This window comes from Mastomys coucha, unplaced genomic scaffold (genome assembly GCF_008632895.1).
Source record: "Mastomys coucha isolate ucsf_1 unplaced genomic scaffold, UCSF_Mcou_1 pScaffold6, whole genome shotgun sequence".
NCBI classification, from domain to species: Eukaryota; Metazoa; Chordata; class Mammalia; order Rodentia; family Muridae; genus Mastomys; species Mastomys coucha.
The window spans coordinates 19617886-19634252 of record NW_022196912.1 but is presented as its reverse complement, the minus strand read 5'-3'; the positions used below and the strand labels follow the sequence as shown (position 1 = coordinate 19634252).

The window sequence follows — 16367 nt, the reverse complement described above, 5'->3', positions numbered from 1 at the left end:
CACTAGATACAGTGCAGAAACACTATTGTAATGAGTTTGTAACGCTACTCTTTGTTTTCTACATGCTTTATCTACAGTTGGTTTTCTGTACAGTTTGTAATTAATGCATTTAAAGAATTTGGTTCACATATGAGGCACACAGTATCTAAAGACAGTCTGTTCACATAAACATTAGACAGAGGCACCTGTGGAGTTACAGAAGCAAACGTTTTCACATTATTGAATTTTATACAGATGCCTGTAGTACTCTGTTAAACTAAAACTATGGCTTCTGTGTTTTCAAGTGCACTTTCTAGATGAGGTTAGTTCTCAAATTAGTCTCAATAGGTTTGAAAGGAATATTTTATAAAAGTATCTTCTCTGAACACCACAGGATGAAATTAGAAATAGAAGCAAAACAAAACAAACAACAATCAAAAAAACAAAAGTAAAACCAAAATTTACAGAATTGTGAAAAGTAAAGAATATGCTGTGGTGGTTTGATTGAGAACACCCGTAGATTTGATTGCCTGATCACCAGGGAGTGCCACCACTTGAAAGGATTAGGAGGTGTGGCTCTGTTGGAGGAAGTACATTTCAAGCTCAAGCCAGACCCAGTCAGAGTCAGTCTGTCTCTCTCTGTCTCTGTCTCCCCCCCCCCCCCAAGTCTGTGGATCTGGATGTAGAACTGTCAGCTACTTCCCCAGCACCATGTCTGCCTGGGTGCTGCCATGCTCCCACCATGGTAAGAATTGAGTAAGCCTCTGAAAAACTGTAAGTGAGCCCAGTTAATTGCTTTCCTCTATAAGAATTGCTGTGGTCATGGCATCTCTTCATAGCAGTAAAACACTTAGTAAGACAGATTAAAGGAAAAATCAGAAAGTAAATGAAAACACATTAGGTCTTAGGAGCTACTTAGAAGTCCTGGTAAATTGGGCATTTATGGCTAGCTGGATATTCATTTTAAAACACAGGAAAAATTTCAGGTCAGCAACTGATCTTTTTGTTTGCTCTTTGGAGACAGGGTCTCTCTATGTATCCCTGACTGTCCTGGAACTTACTATGTAGACTAGTCTAGCCTGAACTCACAGAAATCCACCTGCCTCTGCTTCCTGAGTCATGTGCATAATAGGCTATCTTATATCTTAAGAAACTACTAGGTAAAGAAAAACAAGCAAACAAAACCAAAGCTAGCAGAACCAGGGAAACAGTGAATATTAGGAAAGTAAAGTAAAACAGAGACTAGAAACATAGGTTAATTTTAATGATAATGACAATGACAAAGCTTTAAACGGATTTACTACGAAAGAAAGGGAAATGGGAGCATTGTGACCAATGTTAGAAGTAAACCAGGTATTAGAGAGTACTGGGGCCACAGTGTGCCAACAGGTGAGATAACCTAGTCTGGTGAAGGAGTCCTGTGCAGAGTAGGTCCCAAAAAAGGAAAAAAAAATGTGTACATCTGTAACTAGTATATAGGCAGAGTCAACAGCAACCAAATGTCATCTTTTACACTGAGAGGCCTGGAACCTTGCACCTTCCCTGCTGAATACCATCAAACATCTACACATCTAAACATAAACTGAGCTTTTATAAGGGCAGTATAATCTTGATATCAAAGCTAGACATAGGGAAAAAAACCTGCAGACCTAAATGTCTTCTGAACAGTTATGTTAAAAAAATCCTTAATAAAGTATTGTCAAGCCAATTTCTCATCATATTATAGTGGTGTAGACCACTACCAAGTGAGACTTAATCCTGAAATGTGAGCATCACTTAGCATATGTAAATTGATGTAATACATTAATAGAATGAGGATCAAATATGTACACGGTCATGCCAATTTCTATAGAGAAGGCTTTTTAATGAAATCCAAGGCCGTTTCCTAGTAAAAGTGTCCAACAAACCAGAATCAGGAAGAAGCCACATCAGTTTAGCAAAGGCACGTGGAAGATGTTTCCAGTGGTGGAAGGCTAGATGCTGCTTCCTAAGATCAGATGCCTGCTGCCACTTTCTCATACAGCCAGTTGGGATTGTTGTCAGAATAATTAGATAAGAAAAGCAAATAAATGAATCCATAGAAAGGTATAAAGTCAAAGTATAAGTGCCAATTACAAGACCTTGCATAGAGAATGTCATAAAGATTACATAAAAGCTGTTAGAACTAACCGAATTCAGCAAAGTAACAAAACAAAGTTAATTATACCTTAAATACTTACAATATCCTGTTTTCCTGGTAGTTTTTTATGTCAATTCAATAGGACCTACAGCATCAGAAAGAGGAAACGTAGTCTTTCTATGCAGTTCTGACTTTCCTTGGAGCTAGCTATGTAGTAGATCAGGCCGGCCTCAAACTCACAGAGCTCTGCCTGCCTCTGAATGAAATATAACACATTAGGTTTTTTTCTTTTGTGCTTTCCTATCTTTGTTAAATCCAGTTATAAAATCTTTTTTCTTATAAAGGTTTTTTTGTTTTTGTTTTAAATTTTGGATAGCATATGAAATAATGGGTTTCATCATAGCATATTATACATGTATGCCATTTGTTCTCACCCCCACTCCACCCTGCCCTGTCTCACAAGGCCGTTTCCCCCTCCCCATGTCCCCCCCACTGCTGCTTCTCCAGCTCTTCCTCCCCTGCTCACTTATTACATGAATTCATTGCCACTGCTTAGAAAAGTGTCTTTTCCTAATTTTTTTTATTGTAGTAAAAAACCACGTTTACCATCTCAAGCGCTTTTTTAGGTGTAGATTGGTATGAGGTGTATAGACCGTGTTGTTCATTCTCCACCACCTTGGGAACCCATTCAGTAGCTTGTGAAAATGGAGATCCAGTCTGTGAAATAGCACACACGCGCCCCCCCCCCCCAGCCCAGCTGTCATGTCTGTGCCGCTGGCGCTAACTACTCTCAGGACCTGTCCTCTTTGTGACAGTGTCCTCAGGACTCACCAGAGCTGGGTAGTGTCTGTCATCATATACTTCTCATTTCCAGTCTGAAGACTGGACAGTTCCATCATATGCATGCACCACATTCTGCATTTCTGTTCATCCCACATGTGCAATGTGTTCTTTCTCTTCATGGCTGACTCAGTGGTCATGGGAAACAAGATGGTGGCACAGAGGTCAACCTTGTTTCTCCTGGGAGTATTCTGGAGAAAGGTATGTGAGCTCGGTCAAGAGCCTCGGCACCTTGGGCCGGAGGGTGGGTGCCTCTCAGCACTGCCTCCTTGGCTTTTGAACTATAGCTGTGGCCATGGCTGTGGGAGGGCAGGAACGCCCATCTTCACTTTAGTGCCATCTTGGAGAAAAGCTAGAATGTGATTTTGATTAATTTAGATAATTTCATTTTATATCTGTCTCATTTATCACAATAAGCAACATCATTGTCATTTTGATTTTTTTAAAGCCTCTAGGCTTCAAATTTTTATTTAGATTACTTAATGATGCACTAAATGAACTCCAAATGGACTAAATATATGCCAAATACTTTGTTTTCAAGAAAAATTAGGAATAGAAGAGAGTGCTTACTAACGTTCTTGAACCCTGAGCCAGTAAAGGAAAGCAGGGGGAAATCTTTATGACCATACTAAAAAAAAAGGGACGAATATTTGTTACAAATAACAATGGCAAAAAGCTAATAATACCTTTATGATAGAAAGAGTTAACATCTGCTATAGGAGTGAAGGGAACAGAAAGTGGAGTTCACAAACAGATTAGCATCTACGAATGACACATTTTAAAATCTGTAGGATAATAGAACATCAGTATGTACAAAGTATTTGGCCAAACATTAAGCCCAAAAACTTAATTTCTATATCAATCTGTAAACCAGGATAAGTTCAGATGGAGAAAATGTCAAACTGGAATTCTAAGCAGAATGAAATTGTATATGAGAATGGACTTGGGAATTAGGCAGCCTGAGTGTGGCTCCCACCTGTCCGTGAGTCACTGGCTGCGTGACCGTGGGCAGGTTTAATTAACCATTTCATGCCATAGTTTCTTTCCTAAGATAGGGATGGCAAAGCATCTTCCTGTGTGAGGCTTAAATGAGTTAGTACATGCAATGGGTGTAGCCTGGTGCGTGCAAGTGCATTTAAGAGTAGTTGTTGTCATTGTCATCACCACCAACATCACCACCACCACCACCACCACCATCATCATCATTATCAGAGAGGTAAACTTGTAAAAGCATTACGGGAAAGTGTGATAGATACTTTTATGAGCCTGGGGTGAAGGAAATACACATAATTATGAAACCATGCTAGATCAACAGGTTTGCTATTTAAAACTGCACATAGGAAAGTACTTCTGAACAGTGAGTGAAGTATAGGGTCACCAGCCATAGGAAGGACAGTTGTTGTGGGTAACACTGTTTCTTTGCTTCCTGCACTAAAGCTGGGCCTGGCCAGTGTCTGGAAAGAGCTTATTTGAAGATTTTCCACACTGTCGTGGATACCCTTAGAGCTGCTATGTGAGTTCTCCTGGGCTGATATAACAAATGTTCACAAACTTGGTGTCTTGTGTAGAAGTTTATTATCTTTGTTCAGCTCTGGAGTCCAGAAATCCAAAATCAAATTGTTAATTTGTGTTCCTAAAGATTGTGGGGGGAAACCTTTCTAGTTTCTAGTGGTCCTGGACCTTTCTCCTCCTGTGATACTGAGGCTCTCAACTCAGCCATCCTATCAGTAGACTGACCTCCAGTCCTAGCCACTGAGCTTAGGGACCTCCTTGGTCCAGTGTGACCTCATCTTAGTAAATGAGATCTACAAAGACTCCTTCCCCAAGAACAGTCGTATTCTCAGTCCAGGGAGCACATGAGCAGGGGAAGCTGTTTGCTTTGCCACAGTTTTATCCTCCCTCTCATGGAGAAGCCTGGCTGGAAGCGACGTGCATCAAGGAAGTCTCAAGAACAGATCAGTAGCTTACTGGGAACTGTGTGAGTGAAGGCACAAGAACAGAGGGACTGTGAGGGAAGCCAGAGAACTCTCAACTGGTCATGCCCAGGGCGGCACAAGAACAGAGGGACTGTGAGGGAAGCCAGAGAACTCTCAACTGGTCATGCCCAGGGCGGCACATGAACAGAGGGACTGTGAGGGAAGCCAGAGAACTCTCAACTGGTCATGCCCAGGGCGGCACAAGAACAGAGGGACTGTGAGGGAAGCCAGAGAACTCTCAACTGGTCATGCCCAGGGCTTTCCGTGGGTTGATACTGTCAGAGGTCTGGATGTCTAGGGACAGCAGAGAGATTCTAAGACTAGGAGGAGAGTATTGGTCAGCAGAAATTGTGTGCTTATAGCTCGTGTGAGGCCCTGAGTGCAGTCTCTAGCCCTGGGAAAATTGGAGTTAATAGATGACAAATGTTTTCAGAGAGACAGGTGAGCCAGCAAGATGGCTCAGTGGGTAAAGGTGCCTGCCCATCAGCAAGACTGACAACCTGGGTTTATTCCTTCAAACTCACAGCACAGTCACACAGATACACACATGTGTACACACACACACACACACACACACACACACACACCCATGCACACATGCCTACCCAGAGCACACATGTACAACTATTTTAAAATAAAGTAAGAGGCATGCATTTAGTCATATGTAATATGGCTAGACAACAGTCAAATATCAGGCCATGAAGAACAAATTGGAATGTTTAAAGAAGGCCTATTGTTAGGCATTAGAAGATTATAAGATTAAATGCCTATATAAAAATTGTGTATATGGGTAAGTATATTATCAGGGAGAGGGTTCAGACCCATGGAGTGTTCACAGACTGAAGAACTCTTAGTTTTAGAGAAAAAGACAAGTGGACCTCTCTTTATAATCTCCGGGGAGTAACTTATTCCTTTAATGTATCATGATGCAAACAGAAAAGTATCACTGGGCACATTTACCTCTTGTCCTAGGATCTGAAAGTTAGTTTTGTTTTAAAAATATATGTAAGTAATTTAGCCACAGAAATAAAAACAAAATCCTTATTTCCCCTCCCTTGCCAGCCACTCCCTGCCCCCTATGGCCAGCTCCTGGTAAGAGGTGTCCTCCTGAAGCCTTGGGAACTGTGCTGTCCCCCAGAGGGGAAGCCAACTGGGTGTGAACAGGTCTGCAGATGCCCGACCGCCAACCCCATTGAGCACTGCTGAGCGCTGGTTCTTCTTGGACACGGTCCTCACCTGGTTTAGGACTGTCTGCTTCTCCCTTCAGCTGCTCTCTAGCCCCTTTCTCAACCCCTTTCTCACGTCCCTTCTCTGTGAGAGTATACCTAGCTTTCCCTAAGTGCTCTTCTTCCTTGAGGAAGGCTCTGCAGGGTTCTCACTCAGTCCTTCAGTCTCGCCTACCTTGGTGAAGTAGATGAGCCTGACTCTTAGCACTCTCCCCGCAGGGTCAGTCTGTCTTGTGTGCGTGCTCTTTTTAGGTGTCCTGGTTTGCCCCCCATTAGCTCACACTACCCTCAAAATACTGGCAGTTTGACAAGTAGGCGTATATTTGGCCCAAGGACAAATGGAAATTTTGTTTCCTTTTTATTTTATTAGCTCTCATGTCTTAGAAATTTTAATTGAAATAACTTAGGAAACAAAAATCTGTCTCTTTGGTTGATCTAGATTATTAAAGAACAGTGAAATGAAAAGGTTTCTAGCTTGTATATTTCATAAAAGTAAAAGGCTTAGATAACAGAAGTAGAGAGCTGTGCTTTGTTGATTAATATGATGCCTACTTGAGAAGATTCAGGGCTTGGGATGTGAGCTCAGATCCACAGGGCTCCCCCTAGGTGTGACCTTGGAGAGGTTCCAGTTCCTTAATTTGCAGCTGGACTGAATGTGCACCTAGAGCTTCGAAGGTGCTCTAGGTACTGTATTGTCACCATTTCATTTTCACTGAAGCTGGGCCCCAGAGCTGAGAGATGGCTCAGGTAAAGGGCTTGCTGGGCTAGCATGAGCTCCTGAGTTCTGTTCTCAGAAACCACAGAAAACGTAGGCACAGAGTCCTGTGTCTGCAATGATAGTGCTGCGGGGTGGTAGACATGGGCAGATTCCAAGAGGTGGCCACCTGTGCAGTCTAACTGAGACAGCAGTGAGAGACCTAAAAAAAAAAAAGGCCAGGTGTGGGGTGTATGCCAAAGGCAGGCAGATTTCTGTGAGAGTTTGAGGCTAGCCTGGTCTACATAGTGAGAGTTCCAGGCCAGTTACCTTGACAATTATTTTGGCAAGCCTTGTTTGGCTTTTTTTTTTTTTTTTTGCTCAAATTTGTCAAGTGGCAATGTCAAACCATTTCCTTCCAAGTTTGGGGAGAGTTTAATGAAGTCAAGCCAGAGCCTTGCTGTACAGAGGAGTGCAGAAATGGAGAGGAGCATCCTCCATGGTTTTGTTTTTCTACAGGTTTATTTTGAAACATAAAGAAGTAAGGAAGTGATAGGGGTAGGGTAGGGGTTATAGGGTGGAGGGCAACAGGAGCCAAGAGCTTTGTGTTTGAGCTGACAGAATTAATTGGTAGAAGGTTAGTGGTGTTTACAGTGGCTGTGGGTTTGGCTCTGCAGTTTTCAGAGCACCTGTGTGTGCAGCGACTCCTGTGATGTAAGGAGAGAACCTTCCCAGACACTCTCACATGTACATGGAGGATGACTCCTCTGTTGCTCTTGATTGGTGCTAGAAAATGATACCTTGCTGTTCAAAGTGTGATCTGCAGGCCCTTAATATCACCCCCCACCTGGAAGCTTGTTAGGAATGTAAACTCCCATTCCCCCAAGGATGGGCAAACACTTGCATATAGGATGTTGTATTTCCAATAAGTTCCCAGTGCTGGCAGCTCGTGGACCACAGTGAGCAACAGGTTCTAGAGTCTTCTCAAGCTGGTTCTTTAGATGGTTCTGTGTGTCCCCACTCCAGGAGTGGAAGATTAAGGATGGATGCTCTTTGTATCTTTCCAGGGATTCTACCTTAAGATACACAGCCTAATATAAATATGGCAGAGGTTTCTTATTATGATGTAATGTTTTATAACCTATTAAACCCACAATTTGAGAACATGGTATTCCAGGAATTTGCTAAGTGGACTGAGTAGGGGCAGGGAGAGGGGATGGTTTTTGATGCCAGCATATTAGCAACTTATCTTGGGTAGTTAGCAGTGATAGAATGATGCCACCACAGTGTAGAGGGCAGTTTATGAGTGCTAAACTAAAACAGAGGAGGCTGATGTAGGATTCATGGGGACATGGAATCAAATCTGCTACACTTGGCAGAAAAGTGAGAGAAGAGAATACAGGCTGACTCTGCACACAGGGTCACTGTGAGACAGCAGGAAAGGCAAGGCTGAGGGACCTGCCTCCTCTTAGAGGAAGGCTTGAGATGTTGATGGAACTGCCCACTAGGTATTTAGGCAATATCCTGGGCTTCCAGAGAGAATCCTAGCTGAAGTTATGGAGCTCGTGTTTGAAGCTATGAGTGTGGGTCAGCTCTTCAGAGAGAGTCCTCCAAGTGAGAAGAGATGAGCTGCAGACTCAAGGCCATGACAAAAGAGCCCTCTGAGGGGTCTGACAGAGAACATCTAGATAGCATGTTATTTTAGAGTGTCAAGGGTGGCTTGATTTTTATTTCACTATTAATATGTAATAATGATATCCAAATAAGGCCACATTATTCAGTGTCTGATGGCAGAGTGGAGCCCTGGATTTCATGTTACTCTTTGATGGCTGCTAGCTCACTGTTTTCTTCTGTGCATTTTTAAAGGTCCTTAAAATTCTGGTCCGGGCAGTGGTTAATGATATGACCGACCGAAGTGGAGATGTTGCCTCCAGCCTCAAAGGCAAGCTGCAGGAGTTGTTTGGCAGAGTAACTTCAAGGGTGACCAATGACGGAGAAGTCTGGAGACTGTATGCCCAAGTACATGGGAATGGGCAGAGTGAGAAGCCTGATGAGAATGACAAGGTCAGTGCTGGGTCTCTGTCTGTCCTAGGCCTCTGTCTTTGCTACCACAGGTAAAGAAGGCCTGCTTTTTTTGAGTGAAAGATAAGATTAATAATCTGAAACATAAAACTAGTATGCTTAAATTCAGTGTGTGTGTGTGTGTTTGTGTGTGTGTTTGTGTGTGCATACATATGTGCACATGTGTAGAGAGCAGCCTCATGTGATGTTTCTCAGGCACCATCCACCTCTTTGGGTATTGGCTTGGAATTTATCCAGAGATCCCAGAGGACCTCAAGGGTCCCCCATCTCTGCCTCCCCTGTACTGGAGTTATAAGCACGTGCTATGTCAGTTTTCTGTTTCTTGTTTTTGTTTTTTTAAACAGGTTGTTCTAGGGATTGGACTCAGGTTCTTGTGCTGACTAACAAGGCAATTACTTTATTGACTGAGCCATCTCCCAGCCTTCAAATTCAGTGTTCAGTACTTTGAATTACAGCCATGCTAAGACTTACAATATTCATCATTTTACATTTCATGAGTTTCCTGCTGCCATCATTCTGTTTCCTGCAGGAGGGTCTCTGTCCTGATGCAGTGTTTCGCTCTGAGATGAGGCTACAAAAGGGAAAACTTAACCAAGAGAACAGGAGTAGGAAACTGCAAGTGCTTGACACTTTGCAGAGACACCTGCCCTTTCTGCAAGGCAGTAGGTTGCCAGTCCCACTCCATTTGTGCCATTAGCCTCTTGTCTTCAAGCTCAAAGGAGCCCAGAATATCCAAGGGTGGGATCATTGTTTTATGTTTCTTTTCAAAATATCCACAGCAAGTCAAATGTACTTGTGTAGGTTTGGAATTAGCCACAGTAATCTGTGGGATTCCTTGTTCTCCCATCCTTCTGTCCACACAGCTGGCTTCTACCATGGCCTTGTCAGCTCTCAGAACACATATTTCATGCACGCATGCATGGGCACACTCCTACTTTCTACTCTCCACTGCTTCCTGATTTTGTACTCTTCTGCAAATAGAAGCACTCTTACCCATAAGTTCTCCATCAAGACATTTAAGATAAACAAAAGAGCCTTTTATATGTCTGTGAAATTATATACCGTTCCCCAAGCTCACTCCTCATTCTCTACTGCACCTCTCAGCTTGGCAGTTGAGGAAATCTTCACGTGTCCACAGGTTTCCAAGCCTGCCTTCATGTTTTCCTGGTCCAGATGCATCCTTTGTTTCCTGTTTTTGCTCTTGGATGTACATCCCCTCTTTGATGATTACAGAGATTGTGCCTCACAATGCAGATGCTTGTTTTTCAGTTTGGAACTAGTTCCATATGACTTTCAGAAAACAGTTTGAAATGTGAATGCTCCTTGTTTTGAATGCTTTTCTTTCTCATTTCCTAGGCATTCCAGTATCTCTCAAAGGCGTACAAGTGTGACACACAGTCCAGTTGTTGGGAGAAAGATGCTACAGCATTTAAGGAAGTTGTTCAAAGAGCCATAGGACTCGCTCATGGTATTTGATATCCATATGTATTTCAATGCATTCTTCACTGATAAAATAGTGTTAGTCAGAAATCAAGTTCCATTGCAGGTACTTCCTGATTACTTGAGTATCTGTTACTGTTGTATTTCTTTTTTTGTTTGTTTTTTGTTTTTGTTTTGATGCTGTTTTGTTTTTTTTCGAGACATGGTTTCTCTGTGTAGCCCTGGCTGTCCTGGAACTCACTCTGTAGACCAGGCTGGCTCAAACTCAGAAATCCGCCTGCCTCTGCCTCCCCAAGTGCTGGGATTAAAGACATGCGATATTGTTGTATTTCATTCAGAAACATTTATAGAACACTTTGGTGCGATATGATGAAACAGGTCAGAGGCTTAACTACCTGCTTAAATAAGTGACAGAGTTGATAGGACCTTAGAGTGCAGAGTATTTTTCTACCAAGAAACCTTTACTCCACATAAAGTTTTTGTTGATTATGTTGTTGTATTAAGGAAAATCATTAACATTTCCTTCCTAAATAGTCTTAATTTATAAATACAAATGCAAAAAAGATCATTAAAACATGTAGACCTCTGGATATTTAGCATTATATGAAAAGCTATGATATATATAAAATACAAAATATAATTCCTATTTTTGGGTAATTTAGAGTCTATAATTTGAACCTTACCTTATAATAAAACCTTACCTCTAATAAAATTGTTTGCTTGTTAGATAAATATAGTGCAGACTTAGACCACTCTTGCATTATGAAAAATACTAAATTTAGTGGTACATTATTATATTGATATTTGAATATGGGTGTGTTATGTCCTGGGAATATAATCCCAGTGAGTTTAATAAAAGTCCCGGTTTTAGGAATAGAGTCACAAACACTGTAAGCTTCCTAGTTCTTGGCCTAACTTTTACTGTCCCAATAGTGACAACAAATAGGAGCCAGTAAGGAACGGTGAGAGGGCAGAGCTTTAGAACCAGGGATTTGAAAGCTCTAGGACCACCTTATCATATGCTTCCAGGGTGACGCTGGGTTGGGGATTTAAGGTCCCTGGGCCTTTGGTTGTAGGTAAAAATGAGAGAATTCCTGCCTATGCTGTTAGGAAGAGTCCACAAGGGCATTTTACTGTTTAACAGTATTTACGTGTCCCTTAAATGTAAATCTCTCCCACCCCCACCCACCCTGTTTCTTTTGAAGTAGAGGATTTGGTCCATATGATAAGTAGAGGATTTGGTCCATGTGATAAGGAACTCAAAGAGAGATACGGGAGGGTGGGGATGAATTTAATTGCCTATAAAGAAGTCATAGAACATTCACATTGTTCAGAATGGGTTTAGGAGTTAATAATTCTTCCTGTGGCCTTTCAGATCTGTGACTGGAAGAATGTAAGGGTCCAGTGTCCTGGACCACCTAGGGTTGGCAGATAAGGTAGAGGGCTGAACTCAGGGGCTGGAAGGTAGAAAGTCTGAGGTGCTTACAGGAGAGGTCTGTTTTGGGGTGTGGCAATTCTGTGGTCTATGCTAGCCAAATGGGGGGGTTGATCCTTTTGCCTTTGTGGGTGTGGTATTATATGTGTGGGGAGCCCCCACTGATGTGCATTGTGTGTATTCTTAGCAGGGTGGGATTTTCTCTGAAGAATCTCTTATCTACTTAAGTTTGCCCTCTGTAAACATTTCTGAACCCCGCTCTGTGATGGTCAGACAGACCCAGATAGTTCCTCTCATTACCAAGTACTGGTTTTAAACCTGTCTGCTGACTGTGCAGCTGGAGAAATACTCCAGAAACCCTCTTCTGGCACTTGGCACAGGTTTTATGTTGCTCCCTTCCCTTTTTGGTCTCTCTCCCCAACGCTGTCTCCTTACCCTACCCTTTGAAAGGGACACAGGGCTCTTTAGAAATCTTGCTGCCTGTTGGGTTACCAGGGCAGAGCTGGACCACGGAGACCCTCTGCCGAGGCACTGTTGCCCTGTGCTATTTGGAGTAGCGGGAGCATGGTCATTTCCGGTCTCTGCAGGTCTCTCCTCCCCCTCCCGCCCCAGCCGCCGTCTCCAATGTGCCTTGGAAGTGAGACTGAGATTGAGCTAATACACTGTGTGCCCTTCTTGCTTTTTTCTTGTTGTCTGCAAGATGAAAATTAATTTTTTAAAATTATTTATTTATTTTGGAGACAAGGCCTTTCCTTGTAGTCTTGTCTGGCCTGGAATTCAGTCATTATGTAGACCAGGCTGGCCTCAAATCCAGAGAGATCCTGGTTTCTGTCTCTGCCTCCCCAGTGCTAGGATTAAAGACATACAACACCACACCTTGGTTTAAAAATGAAGGATTTTTTTAAAACTCGAAGAACTACAGGTGTTTCTGGAGTAAGCTGCTAGGCACCGAGCAGCTGTCTACCTCTTCTGTGCTGACATAACAGCAGCACCTCCCTACTGAGAAGGTCCCAGGAACTGACTGACTGCGCCCTCCCTCGGAAAAGGGCTTGTCATTGATAACTAGTGTGCATCCAGTGTGAGGCTTGTAGACTCTAATCATTATTCTGAGATAGAAACATCCAGCCCAGGTATTCTTGCTGGCCACAGTATTAATAAAAGCTGTTTCGCTGGACCACAGGTTCTTTCTTCTGATTGCTTAGCGTTTGCAGCTATGATCTGTGACGCTATAGTTTTAAACTTGGATCTGCAATTTATTGGACATAATTTTTAAAAATCTATTGTTTTTTATGTGTATGAGTGTTTTCTTGCTGTGTATGTCAGTGCTCTTTTGTGTGTAGTGCATGCATTCTAGAAGAGGGCCTCAGATCCCCTGGAACTGGGTTCTAGACAGCCATGAACGACTCTCTGGGTACTGGCAATCGAACTCAAGTCTTCTGGAACAGCAGTAAGTGCTCCTAACCCCTAAGCCATCTCTCCAGCTCATGAACAGAATTTTAAGAAACAAAAAAGTGAAAACAGTGGAAAGATCCCAGGCACCTGTCTGTGCAGAGGACTGCAGTTGTTCTTACAAGGCATCAGCAGCCAGTCCTCCTCGGGGGAGGACTCGGCTCCCATCAGAATTCTGTCTCAGAGAGACAGGCTGCCAGAATGCCAGAGGCAGTTTCTAGGGATTCTTGAGAGATTCCCTCAGTGCTGATGCCAGAAGTGGCTTGGGAGCCCGGGTGCCTGGCCATGGTTACACTCCCTGAATGCAGACATGCAGGTTGTTGGTGCCAGTTCTCCAAGAATGCTGTAAAATTTGGGTATTAAAAATGCAGGAAGCTGGGCTGGAGAGATGACTCAGTGGTTAAGAACACTGACTGCTCTTCCAGAAGTCCTGAGTTCAAATCCCAGCAACCACATGGTGGCTCACAGTCATCTGTAATGGGATCTGATGCCCTCTTCTGGTGTGCTAGAAGATAGCAACACTGTACTCACATACATAAAATAAATAAATCTTTTTTAAAAAATGCAGCAAGCTTATGAGCTTGGCATATATGGTGTGTCATTTTGCTGGGCCAGTCAGATCATCAACCATCTTAGTGACTGGGGACGAAGGACAGCCACTGACATGGACTGCATCTTGGTCCTCTGTGTGTGCCTTGCTCTCAGTGAGGCTTTGTTTATTTGCTTGCCTAATTCACTGGTGTGTGTGTGCATGTATATAGTCTTGGGTTTGTGTATGTGCATATGTGTGTGTGATCCCTGCTTAATGTAACTTATCCGAATGCACCCGCTGTTTTCAGAATTCTCCTTAGCAGTGCTCTCCTCTATAGGATGAAGGATCGGAGTGTAACTCAGTGGTAGATGAGTGCTTGCCCAGCATGCACAGGCCTGGGTTTGATTTCCCAGTATCTCCGAGGAGAAAAAAGTGAAGGGGGAGGGGCTGGGGAGTACAGACTTCTAAAACTGATTATTGTAAAGTCATTGTATAGTAATGGGCTGCTTTTTTGATCCTGGAGACGATCAGGGCTAATACTTTCCCTATGTTTATCTTGCAGTGGCTATAAAATGCAGTGAGAGCAAGTCCAGTCCCCAGGAAGCTGTTCAAGCACTCTCTTCAGTTCGGCTCAATTTACGTGGCTTGTTATCCAAAGCAAAGGTAAGAATGACCTGTGAGCTCACTAGAACTGTGGAGTGAAAGGTCATCAGCTTTAGGTCACTTCTGCTAAAGAAAATAAATAAGTAAGTAAAAGACAAGCTGAATTGCACTTTACAAAGTGAAAGTGAGTAGAGATAACTGTCAGAGCTAGGGCAGACTTGATCTGCATGATTCTGCCCTCTGTTGTCTGCCTAGACAGGGCAGGAAGTCAGCTCCTAGAGCTGTTCCCCACCTCCCATTGCCCATGTAAACAAACAACTGTCACTCAATACAAACATCTGCACAGAAACTATACATTTAAAGAGCCTCTGCTTGCAGGCCACTCAGGCCAGGTCCTCTCAGGCCAGAGCAACTCCTCTGTCCTCAGCAACCCAGAATGCATGAGGTCTGTAGATGGAGCCCAGGGAGCCCTGAGGGTGGAGCAGACATGCTCCAGAGATAGCGGTTTAGCGGTTCTTTGTAAGCCTCCATTTCTCTCTACTCCTCCTTGCTTCATTGAGAAGGACTGCATGTTCATTGTAATTTGTAAATACTGTGATTCCTGGTTCAGAATATGCTGTGTGTGTTCAGGCCGTTTGCCTAAAAGATGTTTTTTCTACTCATTACACTGCAGCAATATTTCTATCAGTCTGCTAGGATGTGCTACTGAACAATTCAAGTGTATTTGATTTGGATGAAAGCGATGTATAGCAAGCCGAATACATTATATGTCACAGTGAGACAGATGTCTGCTGTATGCACATGTTGTGCACATTATATATCACAGTGAGACAGATGCCTCCTGTATCTGTGCAAACCTGCCTACCTCTCCTCCCTGCCCATGTATGCTCATAAAATCTTGAAGCTGATTTTCCTGACTCACCAGGCATGCACAGTAAATAGAATTTTGTTAGGATGAATGAACGTCATTCATTCAAACACTATTGTATAACACTGACAAAAGCAGTGAACATTTAAGAACAGAGCAGAGATTTGAACCCAAGGCCTTGGACCCTCTGGGCAAGTGCTGTACCAGTGAACTATAGTTGACGAGCTCCTGAGTCTGCTGCACAGTTACAGTTGCATCATGCAGAGAACACTGGAATTCTAGATTGCTGTATTGACTCAATATCGTGTCTGTATTGCTTGGAAGAAATTTTCACCTTTTGATGGCCATACTGTTTTTACATTGCAGCAAAATTTTACAGATGTGGTAAGTGGAGAAGTCTCTGGAGAGCTAGCCAGTGAAATAGCAGCTATGAGTGCTCTGGAGGCAGAGCTGCAAGACCTCAGCAACCAGCTTCGAAACCGGTACTGACTGAGAAGCAGCTGTGGCGGTACTGACTGAGAAGCAGCTGTGGCGGTCACCTCTGCCGTCTCGAATTCCTCCAGTACCTGTATATCTGAAGCACAAGATACCAATTTTTAAAATAAATTTGTTTGCCAGTAAACGTACTTATTTTGTGATGTTCTCAGATGTTTGCACTTGTGAGGTTCATTAAACAGAAAGATTGTTTGTATCTTTGTCTGGTTGTTGGTAAGTTCAGGGTTTGCACTCTTGAAGCATTACGGCACAAGGAGGCCAGTGCAGGGTTCATCCTTGCTCAGCCTCACATGAATGCATCATTCTTTGGAAAAACTTAGTATAAATGAGGTGGGGGGACACTCAGATACCACAGGCTTGTGGAATTATTAGCTTGGCTCCATTACTGTCCAAAAATGATAAAAGAGTGGACTTGGCGCTGGAGACATTTACACTTGTTGGGATCTTGTGTTTGTGTCAGACACAGACTTAGCTAAGTTGGAAGTGTGCGCGTGGTTTAGCTTCCAAATCAGGAAACAGCAAGAAAGGAGGGATACACCCACATTATGACTCTACTGCTGACCATGAGGAGACAGGCTGTTAGCTCTTCATGGTGGAACTGCCAGGCCGGACAATGTTTGTTTGATACG

The 16367-nt window shown here is 43.1% G+C and overlaps 1 protein-coding gene across 1 annotated transcript in view; it reads left to right on the top strand.

The window, feature by feature from the left end:
• Positions 1-15934, top strand: part of Ttc27 (tetratricopeptide repeat domain 27) — a 136586-nt gene extending 120652 nt beyond the window's left edge. Inside the window, exons 17-20 of the mRNA XM_031355431.1 lie at positions 8701-8898; positions 10273-10384; positions 14335-14435; positions 15610-15934. Of these exons, the coding sequence (XP_031211291.1) occupies positions 8701-8898; positions 10273-10384; positions 14335-14435; positions 15610-15732 (534 nt within the window). The 3' untranslated portion in view covers positions 15733-15934. The remainder of the gene's footprint in view (positions 1-8700; positions 8899-10272; positions 10385-14334; positions 14436-15609) is intronic.
• Positions 15935-16367: the final 433 nt, after the last annotated feature.